General features: G+C 41.9%; 1 protein-coding gene across 4 annotated transcripts; it reads left to right on the top strand.

Moving 5' to 3' along the window:
* The first annotated feature begins 3 nt into the window (after positions 1–3).
* Positions 4–15,679, top strand: LOC119735567 (centrosomal protein of 72 kDa-like). 4 transcript variants are annotated; one of them, XM_038209324.1, is made up of 13 exons: positions 4–185; positions 1,024–1,189; positions 2,614–2,768; positions 4,071–4,132; positions 4,375–4,480; positions 4,826–4,951; positions 5,712–5,936; positions 7,779–7,931; positions 10,139–10,348; positions 11,478–11,617; positions 12,303–12,468; positions 13,549–13,666; positions 15,003–15,679. In XM_038209324.1, the coding sequence occupies exons 1-13, from the start codon at positions 122–124 to the stop codon at positions 15,190–15,192; spliced, it is 1,881 nt and encodes a 626-aa protein (XP_038065252.1). In that variant the 5' UTR covers positions 4–121; the 3' UTR covers positions 15,193–15,679. The 4 variants fall into 4 exon arrangements, with proteins under 4 accessions (XP_038065252.1, XP_038065250.1, XP_038065253.1 ...); XM_038209322.1 differs by having other exon boundaries at positions 5–185; positions 7,758–7,931; XM_038209325.1 differs by having other exon boundaries at positions 6–185; positions 13,552–13,666.
* Positions 15,680–16,359: the final 680 nt, after the last annotated feature.

The following is a 16,359-nucleotide window of genomic DNA, read 5'->3' as shown; positions in this document are numbered from 1 at the left end:
GGATCCTGAACGCCTATCGTTCGTTTAACAAGGGAACATTTCCCGTTAAATTCGGATCCCGGCTAAATTCCCAAAAAGTCATGGTATTCGGTTTTCGATCAATCATTTGTCATTTTGAAAAATGGCGCTCACCATCAGTGAAAAGTGGATCCGGGAACGTGTTCATTTAGACCCTGAAAATCTCGGTTAGTTATTGGAGAAAAATACAGCTGTGAAAGATGATAACATGAAAAATAAGTCAGCCACATATTTTGATGTGATCGTTATTTTATTAGTTTTAACTGCGGTGTAAACATGATGTTTCAACTTTCATTGTTTAGTTTTTGACAATTTTGTTTTTGTATTTTTGGTTTGTTTTGTTTTGTTTTTTCCTTTTTCTTCCAGCTGACATGCTAGTTGCTCATATTCATTCACATGTAGCGCTGGAGACATAACCAGGGCGTGAGAGTCTTAAGAGACCCTTCCAGAATGGCCTCCTCAAATTTGTCCTTTTTTACCTCTATTTAATCCCACCCCAGGCAGAATCGCAAGATTCCATTTATCATCAAACCCCCTAAAGCTACGCGGTCCTTTTTCTACGCATTTACCTAGTTCAATTTGTGTGTGAGTGTGACAATGCGTGCGTATGCAAGCGTTACTTGCGCAGATAATGGAGGGTCGAGGATACATAGGCCTACAATAATTCAGCAGTCATTCACGAGGCTAATGATCAACTTGAAACAGACCCAAAAAAAATGAAATATGAAAAATATTGATGATTTTGTTGGCTTGACCATTAAATATGTCCCGTATCACTGCTGTCGTCCATGATGTTTGGTTAATTTTGCGCACGACACAATCATATGGTGGCCCTGAAGGGACATCAGACATCAAGATTTCTGCGAATGCGATGTCGCAGAAAAAAATGTGTTATCAATCATTCATGTTACTGTTTATATTGGTTACAATTTTTTTTGGTATGTCAAGAAATGGCCTATTGAAAACATGCATCTTTAAACATTTTGTTTCAATTTTTGATCTCAGATGATGTACGATCATTGGCGCTACCGGGAACCTACCATGAGAAGGTCACTCACCTCGGCACTTCACTGCAGAACTTCTGTCGTCTCAAGCATCTGGACCTGTCCAGGAATGCACTGCAGAGTCTGGATGGCTTACAACACCTGACAATGCTGGAGAAACTCAACATGTATCCTAAAGAATAATTAAACCCAAGCTTTGAATTTTTTTTTTGGGGGGGGGGAGTTCGCCAGTAGTGGTTAGGGTTTGTGACACATGATCAGAGGGTCAGGGGTTCGAACCCAGCTGCTGGCCATACATGTCTGTTGTGGCCCCGGACTAGCCACTTCATCCCCACTTGCCTCTCTCCACCCAGGAGTATAAATGGGTACCGGCATTAGCTAAGGAGTAAGGAGTAACCTGCGATGGACTAGCATCCCATCCAAGGGAAATTTAAAAAGTTTTTTCATGCTACTGAAACCGGAGATAAACACCGGCCTGATGGGCCATAATGGCATGTGCCAGACTTTACTTTGCTTTACTTTAATTTTTTGCAAGGGACCTTCCTGGATTCTCCAAATTCCCCAGTGTGCAGGAATCATATGACATACATGTACTCTCTGTAAATATATTCAAGGCATTCAAGCGTCATGTAGAGTATAAATATGCATTTGCAGTAAGACTGTTCTAAATATACCCCATATTCAAACATTTCAACATCCGCCAAATGTCCGTATAGCATTTTTCCAAATCAAATCTTTAAAAAAATGTGATTGTTCTCCAGAAGATAAAGGGTTTTGGGTTTACCCAGCATTGAATATTCACCACCGTAATTTCATAAGCACAGTACCGGTATGCTCAGTGTTCTTACGAAAGCATGCAAGAAAAATTCATTAACCCTAACCTCCCAAACTCCATCAAAATCCATCCACTATTTTGGTGAATTTGGGGGACTTGGTCTACAGGTGGTTTGACTAAATATTGATGGAACATGATGGACCTGGGCCTGGAGGCCTAAAGCAAAGCGTGCATTGAAAGCAGTGTGACTGATTGATTTTGGCGGACTTGGTCCGGTACTTAGTTAAAGACAATAGGGTTAAGCTTAGGATTAAGCTTTGTGGGCACGTGTGGTCTAGCGGTAGAACACAGGATTCATGATCGTGAGGTTGTGGGTTCGAGCCCCGCCGTGGCAATGCGTGTTGTGCCCTTGAGTAAGGCGCTTTACCTCAATTACTCCTCTCAACCCGGGTGTTAAATGGGTACCGGCATTATTCAGTGCTGGGAAGGTAACAGACTCGCTGTGGAGGAGGTGTGGCGATCCCCCCACAGCAGCATAGGAGTCTGGCCCAATCGCTAATGAAAGAGAGATGGGCACTCCGTTCCTGTGAACACAGGTTCGTCCCCTTTACCTTTACCTTTACTTAGGGTTAAGCTTACTTGTTGGGTCTGAAACCCACGACCTCCGAGCTTGCCGGGGTCAGTTGGCTGGTTTGAGTCTGATATAGCAGCCAGTACCGCAACCGATCACTATTAGTATTTGTACAATGAAATCTTGCATCTTGAAGATGTGAATTCAATAACTTGACCTAGTGACCTCCTTAACCTTTGACCCAGCTACTACAACAACATCTCCACTCTGAAGGACCTGTACCAGCTGGGTCATAACACCTGCCTGCAGGAGGTTGATCTACGCCTGAACCCAGTCACCAAGAACGAGCCGGACTATCGACTGTTCATGGTCCACATGCTGCCCAACCTACGCAAGCTGGGTAAGGATAGACAGGTTGCGCAGAGCGCCCTCGCTGTGGACAGGACTTTGTCCCCCTGTGATATGTATGAGCAGACACTTTATACTTTCATTTGTCACTGGTTCTTGGTTCTTGGTTGGTTCTTCTCCTAAATACTCCACGTGGGAGTTTATACAGGAGGCCAGAAACACCGGGGCAAACCCCTTCTCTTAGCGATAAGTGTTTACTGGGTTCTTTGACGTGCATTTATACAACACACGGGACCTACGGCTTAACGTCCCATCCGAAGGACGAAGCAATAATGGTTAAGTGCCTTGCTTAAGAGCACAAGTGTCCGTCGGCGGGCTCGAACCCACGTCACTGTTGCCTCTGAAACACCAGAACGTGAGTCCGGTGTTCTTAACCGCTAGGCCATGACACTCCACGTGTCACTGAATTGGAAATAAAATATGGTCACGGTGAGGGTTCTCTGTACAATTTTTGTGGTATCCTAACAGTTCCATTGCCAATGCACATGAAAAACTCTGCCAGCGGGCACACTTTCTTAAACCACCTTCAATGATTGTTGTCTTCCAAACGATACCATAGCAGGCAGAATAATTTCACAGGGTATTTGGTACCAGTCCTATCTTCGCTTTGAGCAAACATTTTCTTGTTAAATCGATAGGTACTTTCTAATAAACATTCCTACATGCCTTTAAAGATACAGTCCATCATTTGTAATTTGTGCATTTTGTTTGTTTGAAGCAACAAACGTGCTCAAAATCTAAAAAAGGGTATTGAACAACTAACCTGATGAAGTTTCAGCTCAGCTTCAGCTGCATATTCCGAGAAAAACAGCATTCTAGGATCTCGATTTCAAATCAAAAGTTGCTGAATCATGTTTTGAATTGGGCCTGAATTCAGCGTCCGAGACACTTGCTCAATGAGCCGATTGCAGTTACGCGATGTCGCGCACTGATCCGACGAATTATAGCAATCGCGAGCGCATGTGCGTCGTGCCAATGCTTGCGCGCTTCGCTGCAAAACAAAACGAACTACTAATTCAAATTTCCTACGGTGCGTCTTAAGAAGCACCGTTGGAAAGACCTTCTTTTGTTGATTACTTCAAAATGACAGCTTGCCAGAGAGAATAATTTCACAGGGAGTTTAGTCCACTTACTATCTTTCAACCAAGTATGTTTTTCAACAATAATTACGCCAGTTACTTTTGGGATAGCTGCAAATGATGGACTCTGGCTTTAATGAAGAATTGCAAGAATTCAAAGCTTCCATGAAATGTCTCATAATCAGTACATAACCTTTTGTTTTTATTTTTTGCAGATGATCGCTCGGTGCGTGAAAGCGAGAGAAAAGCTGCCCTGATGCACTTCAACTCTGACCAGGTATGGTGAAGGTCTTAATTGTGATGTCTTATATTGACAGCAAGCCTTAGGTCACATCCAAATATCTTGTCTACAGCTATTGTCTAGGTCTTCGTTCATTACACGTACGCAGTAAAAAGCTATAAGTAGTCTTAGCCATCGCTCATGGTCTTTTCTTCTGATCTAGTGCTCAAAACTTCAATTATACCTAAACTACTCCATACATGTATGAAGTTGACAATTTGGTTTCTGTTATCCCTTAGGCCAATGAACTGACTGAGCATCTGCCAGTGAAGCGACAAACAGAGACAGACAGGGTGATAAACCCCAGGGTAGAGATGGTGGCAAATATGCCTAGGAAAACAACAGGTGTGCTTTGCTCTGTTATTATTTATTTCTGGTAATGAAATCAAGGATTCCTTAAAAAACTCCCCAGACACCGTAGCTCGCAACCATGAAGAAACCTGTATAGAGAAGACATTGAGAACAAAATTACAATTTTGGAGATGTGAGGAAAGCCCCAGATGAATGTTCCAGGGAAAACTCACGGAATCAGGTAGGGACTGAAAACCTAATCCACATGTGGACCAGGGCAAGAATCGAACCCAGGCCATGAAGTGGAAGGCGAGGAAAAAAAAACACTTCGCCAAACTGACTCCCCTAGCTTCTTTGTGTACGTTTGACAAGTGTCTACTGTTGTTTTTTATCACTCAGTTCTTGACGATGATGACTGTGACGTCTTGGACCTGATTGCCCGATCGGGCGGTGATCTGGGCCGACCCAGGGACATCACAGGCTCTAAGGCCAGGGCCTCCCAGGCTGCCACGCACTCCCACGCAGGTATGGACTCAGCGAAGAACCTCTAGAGGGCGTTTGGACTGTCCTCATAATAGGCAATGGTTTAATGACACGTTGAGTCATTTTCTGTGTTCCCAAAAGTACTGCATTTAAGGTAGTTTAGCGGGAATCAAGTGCAAAGCTACCGTCCAACGTACTTAGCTACAATCAGCATTGAAATAGGCTTCACTGGAAATTGGATTCGGATGCTTCCATAGGCGTACTTACCAGCTGTAGTCGAGGCATTTCAACAGCCTCAGCACCTAGACTGTGCTGACTGAGTACCTTTTCGTTTGATTCCTACTATATCAGAACATATTTTGTTTTCCTTTTTAGACTCTGAAGAGGACTCAACTGCAACAGTTTGTGTATGTGTAATCACTTGTGGTTCACAGTGCCAAATTTTAAACTACATGTACACAATGCTCAAGAAACTATCCTTGCAGGAGAGAAATGCATGAGAACATTGATTAGTGTTCAGCCAAAACAGAGCTGGGTTTGAACCTGTGACCTGCGGATTGCCGTTCCGCTGCTCCACCAACTGAGCTACCCAGCCCAATGTTGCGGATTCCCCAGTTTGTCAATGGCTTTGTTCAAGGGCACTAGTCAGAAGCCATAGCCCATATATGCCATGTAGCCCAGGATCATTCCGTACCGGTTCAGCACTGGTGCGGTATTCGGAAGTTCACAGGATCAATCACAACGGCGGTCAATTTCTTTGTTCAATTTTATAATAAATTTTTCTTTGCTGTTATTTGTCCAGAACGTCTCAACAGAGAATCAGCCGACCCGAGGCCTTCCAGTGTCGTGGACCTGCCCAGCACCAAGTACCCTCCCTCCCCCTCCCAAGCCCCGGCCCCACCAGCAGCCCAGATTGACGGGCCTCGTAGACCCAATGCCTGGGACGAGGACGAAGCGGCGATCAGGAATCGCAACCTGGAGGAGAGGATGCTGGGATTGGAGGTGTCTGGAGGTACTGACATCACAGGTAATTATTCCATGCAAAATTTGTATAAATGTGTAGAAAACACTTGTGTTTGGAACATGGTCTGTCGTCAATGTGAATACACCATGTGTTTCAAGGCACAAAGCATGTTAAAACAGTGTCGTCCATCACAAGTCCTCGTTATCACAAGTCCATCACAAGTCCTTGCATTCCCAAAATTCGTCTTTGGAAATTACCTTCTTTTATTGTTTTCTTCAAAATGACAGCATGCCAGAAAGAATCATTTCATAGGGAGTTAAGTGCCATTACTATTTTTAATTAACGCAATTATGCTTTTCAACAATAATTTTGTCAGTTACTTTTTGGATAGCTGCAAATAATATACTCTACCTTTAACCAGTTCGTGCCGGATGATGTGTATACGCGCAAAGGTTTTGCGGTATTTGGAACGGATGACGGATAAACACGCAGGGAGTGAGGCCGGAAATATCTGTCAGCGACCTGCTTGCAGCGAGCGAGGCCAGAAATATGAGTGTGCTGCCCGAGGGTGATGGCTTCAACCCGCCTGGCTTGAGGTCGATTATTGATCCCGCGCCTCGTTCCGTTCTTGTCAAAATAATTCTGGCGTGAACTGGTTAAACAAGCACATACATGTAGGTTTCCACACACATACATGTATCCCTCTTTTCAGTGCACCAGAGAATGTGAAAGATATGGACGATATTTTTTTTAACAAATAACAGGTTTTGCTTTGGCGAGATGTATATGTGACTGAAAGTGATTGTTTCTTTCTTTTCTTTGCTTCAAATAACATCATTGTTTTCTATACAAATGATGCTTGTTTTCAAACAGATAACAAAGCCTCTTTATCCGCTCTTTACTCACCTAAACCTTCTCCTAAAGACAAAATCCCTTCTCCTACCCCTTACCCCCCAAAACAAACCCCTAGTTTGCTAACTCCTAACGCCAGCCCCGACATTGGAATGAGGCCTGTCATTACTATGTACCATAACATCTCTGCTCTGAAAAACACCGTCATTCAGTCCTATCTCGACGACCATTGCACTGTCGAATCACGGCTGAAATCATTCCACGCAGAGCCGAAGTCTAGTTCAAGAAACTGCAGTCCAGAAAAGTTGATTTCCTCATCCAATTCAGCACGAACCAAACTTCACGATAGTTTCAAACAAAATATTTCACCTGACACTCGGGCGAAATTTTTGAGTCCGCAACACGCTGCAGTTTCAAGTCCTGATGTCGAAACTTTCAATAAGTTCACCTCACCAAAAACTAGGGAGGATCAAAATATAAAACTGAACGGTCGTGTTTTAATTGAAACCATTGGAAACAGAAGATTTGATGCTTCGAATGATGCCAGTGCTTCAAGTAATGTGTCACACATGTGGGAATATGGTAGGCCTCTAGCTGCGTCTCCTATAAAAATACCTAAAAATAAAACTCAAAATGTCTCCAGAACAAAAGTTGATCACAAAGACTTTAGCTCCCATTGTCAAGCATTCCAAAAAGATGAGATATTCCAACATGCCGCATCCTCAGCTGAAATTGCCCCACTAAAAACTCAGCCAAATATCACGAAAGCTAACTCACATCTTTCCCACAAGATTTCCAAAACGCCTACTGACGGCACCCCAAGTAGGGCTAATGCTAAATCTGTATCCTTCCTCATTTCACCAACTGCTCACCAATCTCACGATTTGCAAAATATTGCCAAGCCCCAGACTCCATTATCAGTGCCCAAGTCGGCACTAAAACAGTCTCAAAAAAATCAAGTTTTCAACTCTAATAATCATCAACCCCAACATCTGTGTGCTATAATGAACTCACCACCTGATGAACCCAAAGGTTCCCCGACCCACCCTGCAGGAAGCCACCCGCAAAGCAAGGAACGAGTCAGGGTACAGTTCAGCGATAGCGAGAACGGGCAAGATTCTAACAGGGACTCCAACGCGAGGTACGCTGAGGAGAGCCAGGCCTACACGGCTTACACGTCAAGAGGACACTTCACGCCACATCCGGGTAATTCAGGCTCATCATTTTGTTTTCCTTCCAATTTCAAAGTTGCATAAGCTTTGCATACAGCTCTGTTTGGCTGCATCCAAACTACTTGGCTGCGGCTTGCAATTATGCATGCGCCTATGGAAGCGGCTGCAGCCATTACCCATAGACATGTGTGTTACTACCAGCCATAGCCAAGAGATTCCGACATGGCCTTAGATTTGCAGACTTAAAGCTATAGTCCATCATTTGCAGCCATCCGAAAAGTAACTGGCGTAATTATTGTTGAAAAACATACTTGGTTGAAAGATAGTAAGGGGACTAAACTCCCTGTGAAATTATTCTTTCTGGCAAGCTGTCATTTTGAATCAACAAAAGAAGGCCTTTCCAACGGTGTGTCTTAAGACGCACCGTAGGAAAATTTAAATTAGTAGTTCGTTTTGTTATTCGGCGCAGCGCGCGCAAGCATTGGCACGACCCACAGGCGCGCGCGGTTGCTATAATTCGTCGGATCAGTGCGCGACATCGCGTATAGCTGCAATTTAAAACAATTCAAAACATGATTCAGCAACTTTTGATTTGAAATTGAGATCCTAGAATGCTGTTTTTCTCGGAATATACAGCTGAAGCTGAGCTGAAACTTCATCAGGTTAGTTATTCAGTATCCTTCATTAGATTTTGAACACTTTTATTGCTTCAAACGAACAAAATGCACAAATTACAAATGATGGACTATATCTTTAAACATGACCAGTAAATTATACTTGGCTGCTGTAAACGTTGTGAATCGTAAAAAAAAATCTTAAAATCTTTTTGTTTTGAACAAAACAAAAAAACTTCAATTTGAAAGTGGTCATCAAATTCGAGACGTGCCAAAGAATTGATGTTTTTATTAATTTAACCATCCCTCTCTGGCTAGCAAGTTCAACAAGGGTTAGGCCAGCTCAGCAGTCAAAATAAATACAGTGACTGATGTTAGGCCACAAAAAAAAAGTCTCCGGTTTCTGGTATGGTGCTTGCCCAAAAAGTGGTGCTGTTTTTTTTGCTTCAAATGTCGGCTGATGACTGCAAATGGTGCCCAACTAAACTTAGTGCAAATATTATGGGAGACCAGAGAGGCCACGTAAAGCTTATTCTCGATCATAACCCAATCTAAAAACACGTTAAAATTGTGCAGCAGTAGGATTCCAGTCCAACCAGTGAGTTTGGCGGTTTTGAGACATCATCTTTCATTGAAAAAAAAACTTTTTCATTTTGCCGACGCGCATGGCTACGTGCATACCAGAAACCGGAGACTTTTTTGGGGGGGGGCCTTAACAGTTGAGTGCTCATTGCCTTTATAAAGCAGGATTGACTGGCTGTGATTGTTATGAAACCCGATACAGCTATGCTTTGACTGTAGGAGATTGATAAGCCAGCTGTGTCTACCAGCCACCTGCTTTTGTTTGTTGATGGAATTTGACTGTCACAGTGCCTACAAGAAATATGATCTGACTGTTGGTGACTAGCCTGTGTGAAAGGCATGGCAGGGGAAGAGGATTGAATTTTTGACTGTCTGTGACCAATTATACAAAAGGAGAGTTTTAAAGTTCCATTATTTTTGGATTATAGTACAATTAAATACAGTGCTATAGAGTACCGAAGTGAATACATCACGCGCACAATTATGTGTGTAAAAGACATTAGTGCGTGATTCAGCCCGAGAACCAACACGCGCACGTACTCAATTCGTTTGCACTACACTTACCGGTTCTGAATGACGTCACACTTTGGTACTCAATAGTCGAGTCCATCCGTTTTTGTTAGTGTGACGTCAGTTCAGTTTAAACCACGCCCACTGGCTATTAAGTAGCCTTGGAACCATTGAAACCGGAAGCTAACACAACTTGAGTGTTTATCCATTGGGCGCTGGTAATCAGTGGTGCGCGCGCGTGTATGACGTTTTTACCAATAAACCGGATCTCAAGTCCTCACTAAGTTCTCACACGTCAGTCACAAGTCCTCCAAGTCAAGTCACAAGCTATTTAAGTCAACCGCAACTAAGGCATTCCTTTTGTTGTTCCTCTGTTACTTGTGACTGAACTTGTGATTTACTGGACTTGTGACAGGACTTGTGATAGACTCGACTACAACACTGTCCCCGTCACTGGCACAATTTACGTTGCCTTTTACATTGGCACAAATTCAGTCGTGTTTATTTTCTGACAAACTTCCTTCTGTGTTTGCAGATCACAGTGACCAACTGCGGGAACCAGAAGGAACAAGCAGCCAGCGCGACCATGTCAACACGCATCCTCTAGAGGGCGCCATAGACACGCAGCCAACGCCTACAGAAGACAGCCACATAGACCTCAATCTGTTCTTAGATAACTTCCTCTCGCTGGTAGACAGATACTGGAATGGCACCAAGTCACTCCACAGGCATGGCAAATTCCAAAGTAAGCTTTCTGGTCTTGATTCAGTCTTTAACCTTAACTGTCTTTGGTTTTTTGCTAGGAACTTCTTTAATCCTCTAAAATCCTCCACCATTCAGTGGCTAGTGGCTTGGATCTACCTGCCTCAATCCTCCAAATCCTTCCTGAAAAATAATTTGACAAGAATTCAAACCCAAGGGAACTTCGAAATGCATGTTATTAAAACAAGCTTGATCGGATTTCAGAAGCTGCGGGCCAACGAATTCGTGTTCATACATGAGTCACGTGATTGTGCCATGTAATTTCTGGAAGGAGTAGTGTTTTGAGTAGAATAAAATCAGCTTTTTCACCCAAGTGACCCCATGATGACCTTTGACCCCAGTTTGGTCATGTGACGTGTTCGGGGTGGACTACTGATACTTTTGACAAAGTTTGGTTAAAGTCGGTCAAAATATGTAGGAGCAATATAGACAATGTCAACGTTTGTTAATAACTAACAGATTAAAGGAGAGACATGATGATTTGTTGAGCTGCTATCCCGCAGCTAAAAAATATGCAAATTTTACTCTCGTGAGGGATCCCAGAGTATTCTCTCTCTTACTTTCCTAAAATTATGTGGTTTAATTCAGCATCTGCTAAACTTTTAAAAGCTTCAAAATACATACAATATACAACAAAAGCTTGCAAAAATGTCACCCAACGTATTTATAAAAACACTCTGGTAAATGGTTTGATAAACATCTTGCCTTGGTTCAGTGTTGTTCAGAATTCATATCATGGTTTAAAAACTGCATTAACATACAAACAAAAGTTCTGAAAAAAATATATATATTTTAACTACCAATCACCTCCACCTTGTGGACAGTGTTGTGAGTCAATCACAAGTGAAATTACAAGTCAGGCCTCAATTATTAGGAGATGAACAATGACAGTGTGGGATAGTAAGTTTGTTCAAATGTTTGTTCAAATTTGAGAAAAGTGATTGACTTGTGATTGACTCAAGACTTACTTGTGATAGGCCTGTGATGGGCTTAAGATTACTTTATGAGGACTGTGAATTCATTCAAACTTTTGTGATGTACCAGTTTGATATGCATATTTTATTAATTCCCTTCCCCTCCCAACCCGATTTCTCCTTGCTTACGCTGTACAGGCCAAGCACATACCCTTCTCTCCACACTAATGAACAGGATCATAGCCAGCGTATCGCAGCCGAGACCAGAAATCCCCAAAGAATCCTCCACAGAGACCAGCAAGCTGAGACAGGCCCTACGAGCTAGCCAGGATCGAGTGGTAGGTGGATTGATCATCCCATTTGTGCCCGTACTCCACCCACCTAACCTATCCTCTACTCCTCCAACCCCTCCCCCACCCTCTATCCCACCCCATCCCCATCCACTACCCCCATCCACTACCCCAACCCCAACCACCACCCCCAATCCCCAACCCCCAACCTCAACCCCTCCGCCCCTCCACCCCTACCCCGACCCCCCCCCCTCCCCACCCATCCCCCAACCCTATCCCCCAAACTGGCTCTGTCAGATTTTATTAAAGATGGAAATCCACGCTTAAAACTCCTCTCGCCATGTTACTTTTATATATATCTTATTTTTAATTGCTCTATTTCTAGCAATACAAATGTTATTTACTTTCATATGAGACATTGAACATCGAAAAATCTGCCCTTATCTATGTAGTAATGGAATAATTACTTTACAAAGATCAAATCATTTGACAGTGATTCAGTGCTTGCAGGATAGACTGGTCCAGGCCTGCCTATCAGAATCCATAATGTAGGAACCGGGAACCAGTCTACCAACAGCTACCTTAAATGCAATGCAAACGATCTGTACCTCAAAGTTCCTGCAAAAATGTCAGAGACCACATCGTTTTTGTCAATAAGATACATGTAGATCAGGAAGAAGGGTTTTTCTTTATTTTTTCCCATTAAAAGTTGACTATTTTTCTTATTTTGTAGGGGAATCTGAAAGATGAACTAGACGCAGCACTTGCTGACAAGAGGAACCTCCAGGCAAACCTGGAAGCAGCGCAGCGTGAAACACCATCAGGTGACAGGTCAACTGATAGGTCAGGTGTTAGGTCAGGTGACAGCAGTCAACAAACGGACAGAAGCGTTCGCTCAGGTAATTAGGCTACCTCTTCTGAAACAAAAGTTTGTTGAATTAAGGCGGCAAAAGATACATTTAGGCCAAAAAATTTTTTTTAATTTTTTTCAATACAAGATGATGTCTCAAAACTGCCAAACTCACTGGTTTGACTGGAATCCTGCTGCTGCACAATTTTAACGTGTTTTTAGATGGGGTTATGATGGAGAATAAGCTTTATGTGGCCTCTCTGGACTCCCATATATTTGCACTAAGTGTAGTCGGGCACCATTTGCAGTCATCAGCCGACATTTGAAGCCAAAAAAAAAAAAAAAGGCCGCGTCGCCGCACCACTTTTGGGGCAAGCTCCATACCAGAAACCGGAGACTTATTTTTTTGGCCTTAGAAGTCTTTTTTTAATAGATTGTCCAACATTATATGTGAGGTGTTCAGGCAAAATAAGACAGAACTGGGCACAGGCCGTAGTGGAGAAAAATGCACACACAAAAAAGAATGAATGGGATGATTTTTTTTCTGATGTTCAGATGTATGGATATTTGTATTCTTTGATTTCTCTACTACACATATTTTAAAGAAATAGTTTAAAAATCGTGGAATAAAAGTAGTTTTAAGGAAAAGCAATTGGCATCTTACATTTTCTATACAAATTTGAAAGTTTAAAGGCCTTTTTCTCTGTATTTTACTTTTTGACATGTCGAAAAATACAAACTTTAAACAGCCGTAACTTGTCAAGGGAATGTCCGATTGAAGTGCAACAAACAATATTGTAAGGACTATTTTATCCTCTTTCCTAATACATGCAAACCCTCATTTCGACCTATGCCCAGCTCCGTCTCATTGTGTCAAAACGTCTCACATATATTCTTAATCGAGCTAGAAAATGTTGAGTGTTGTTTGACAAGTGTAACTTGTTTGATATTCCCTCCACTAGTTTTCAAACTATATTTATTCGCTCACATCACTTTATCAACTATCAATGAAATCTGAATTGCCTCCGAACTTAAGTCACTTCTCATTAGTAGAATGCAAGGAAAATAATTTTCCCATTTGAGTAATCTGGGGTTTTTTTTCTTTTTGCTTTGTTTTTTAATTGATTGGCAGGTGTTTTGGAAAGGGAAATTGAGAAGCTGCGCATGGAGAATGAGAGTTTGAGGCTTCACGTCAAACACTTCAACCAGCTACAGGAACTTGCCACTATGCTGCAGGAAAGCCACAAGTAAGTCAACTTGCTGTGTAGTAGTTTGTATTACTACATCCCATAAATATTCATGATCAAATTGGAACACGTCATTGGCCGATTCCACTGCGCATCCAGGAAGTAAAAATGATATGCGCCCAGGTGACGTCATCCCAGTGAGTATCCAGCTCACTGCCGTGTGGTGTTTTTTCTGGTAGCACCAAAAATTCCCTCTGGAACCCGCCTCGTAGACATGTAGTCAGTGGCATTTAATTTTTACGGAACCAGTCTGTTGTTGTAGTCCTTGTAACTACTGCAGTAAAGACACATTAAAGAGTGTTGGCACCAGACTATTTCAATGACTGACAAAGAACCTGAATATCTTGTGCTGAATAAAGATGCAAAATCTACGAAGGCCGTTATCGACAAGGCAGTGAGGCTACAAAAAGGCAGGGAGCCTACTAAATATTTATGAGGTGTAGTAAAATCAAATACAGCATGGTTTATTTCTGGATTCGCGTCGGGAGGTAGTCAAGCTGACCTACACCTCGGGACCAGTAATTCCCACTTCTTCCCCTCAAACCATGCTGTATTTGTATACTACCAATGCCCTAATACAGTGTTCTGTTACATGAATAAAAAATGTGCACTAATCTCAACGACTGAGAATTTCTACTATAGGTGGTTGATAGTCACATACGAAAGTTAGATGGACTTGACGTTAAGACTCTAAAGGGAATCTGAAACATTTTGAACTGAAGTTCCGTCATTGCGAAAGAAGTTTGACATAATAGATCTAATAGAGCTCTATTTTACAAGTTACAAATGATATGAGGATTGGAGAACAGTTAAAGGCATATAGGATCATTTGCATATATTCCAAAAGTAACCTATCATATTATTGTGAAAAAAAAACTTACTTGGATTTAAGATTGTACAGGTACTAAATACCCTGTGAAATTTATTCTGTCTGGCTTTCTGTCTTTACAAGAAATGGAGGAATGTAGGTGATTTCCCACGATCTGTCAATTGACTGATTTTTGGAAATAAAGAGTGCTGTTGACGAAATCTTGTTTCATGATTAACAAGTTGTGCGTGATTTTTCACTATTTTCTTGAAAAGTGTAATATCCATCCACTGAGTTGAAACTTCAAGAGGTTAGGTTTTGAACATTCGTCTTTTGATTTTGGGTGATGTTATTATTGGAAACGAACAAAATGCATAAACAGCAAATGATCCTATATGCCTTTAACTATCGATATGTTTCATGTCGCTCAAACAGTATGCAGTTTGCAATGTTACTCAATGGCTGTGGAAACAAAAACAACCGTTTAAAAATCCTGCTAAAATGTGATTCCTTCATCCCCGTTGACAGGTCTCTGGTCACTACCAACGATCATCTCCTGCAGGAGTTAGACGAAACCAAACAGCGCCACCTAGAGGAAGTCAAGCAGCTGCATTGGTCGTACAGTGAGCTGAAGCGCACCGTAGAGCTGGCACCCAACATGCAGAGTGCTGGCAGGCACGCGGGTCTGGGCTACGCCACTGCCAATGGTGTACTGTAACCAATTTTGTTGTTTTCAAAACTACAATTGTTTTTCCCTACGAAAGTATTGGCTGCACATCGCAAATGCGCATCGCAAATGCGCGTCGCAAATGCGCATCGCAAATGCGCATCGCAAATGAGCATCGCAAATGCGCATCGCAAATGCGCGTCGCAAATGCGCATCGCAAATGCGCGTCGCAAATGTGAATTTGTGACATCATGGCAAAGGTTCAGGTGCAAATTTGCAGTAAAGTCATACAGCATTTGCCTTTGTGTGAATATGAATTGATCTTTACTAGAGTATTTTCCACTTAATGTACTCGGTATTGATGCTGGTTATGGACACTGGTTATGGACGCCATCCCAAAACAGGAGATTGCACTTAGTGACTACTCCATAGAGGAGACACCCCTGTTGCGCGCACTGGGAGTACATTTTTTTGGTACTCATACTCATGAAAATGTACTCGTACTCATATTCGTACTCATACTTGTACTCATACTTGTACTCATACTTGTACTCATACTCGTACCCGCAAGGATATTACTTTTGTAGGTTTCTGTCACATAGCCATGGTAGTCCAGATAGGGAAATCGCGAAAGCTTTCTCTTTTACACAGAAAGTCCAGGTTTTGTTCTTGTACTAACTTAAGAATGGTAAATGTAAATAGAAGTTCTGTCCGTTATTTGTTCTAATATATTAAAGAGCTTAAAAACAAAACAAAAATTTGACATGCACATTATTGCCACTTGCACTGCCGCTTTGAAATTGTAAGTATTTTTTTTGGTAATTGTAAATAGAGCTGTAGATTGTATGTGTACTTTTTTTATTGGAGTATGACTCAATGCTCATTGACCAATCACAAAACTACTTAGTTCTTCTGTTAAAGGGTCCATGAAATGAATTTTACAGGGGGGCAAATTTGTAGCAAATATACTTTCCTCTGAATTGTTTGAAAACTATGAGACATCCCTTTTGGGTAAAATTTGGAACATGCAGTTTTAAATAAAATAAAAATTCATGTTTTTCCTGACAACTGAGGGCGATATTGCTGTGATGTCACTTTACTTCAGTTAAGAGTTTTTTCTCTTCAAATTGTAAACCTGAAAATCTTTTTATTGAAAACGTTTTTGCATAAGGTTTTCTCATTGTCAACTGTCATTTGCTGAAACAACAATGAAGCACT

This window comes from Patiria miniata, unplaced genomic scaffold, assembly GCF_015706575.1.
Source record: "Patiria miniata isolate m_02_andy unplaced genomic scaffold, ASM1570657v1 HiC_scaffold_29, whole genome shotgun sequence".
Classification (NCBI taxonomy): domain Eukaryota; kingdom Metazoa; phylum Echinodermata; class Asteroidea; order Valvatida; family Asterinidae; genus Patiria; species Patiria miniata.
This window is presented reverse-complemented; position numbering and strand designations above follow the sequence as displayed.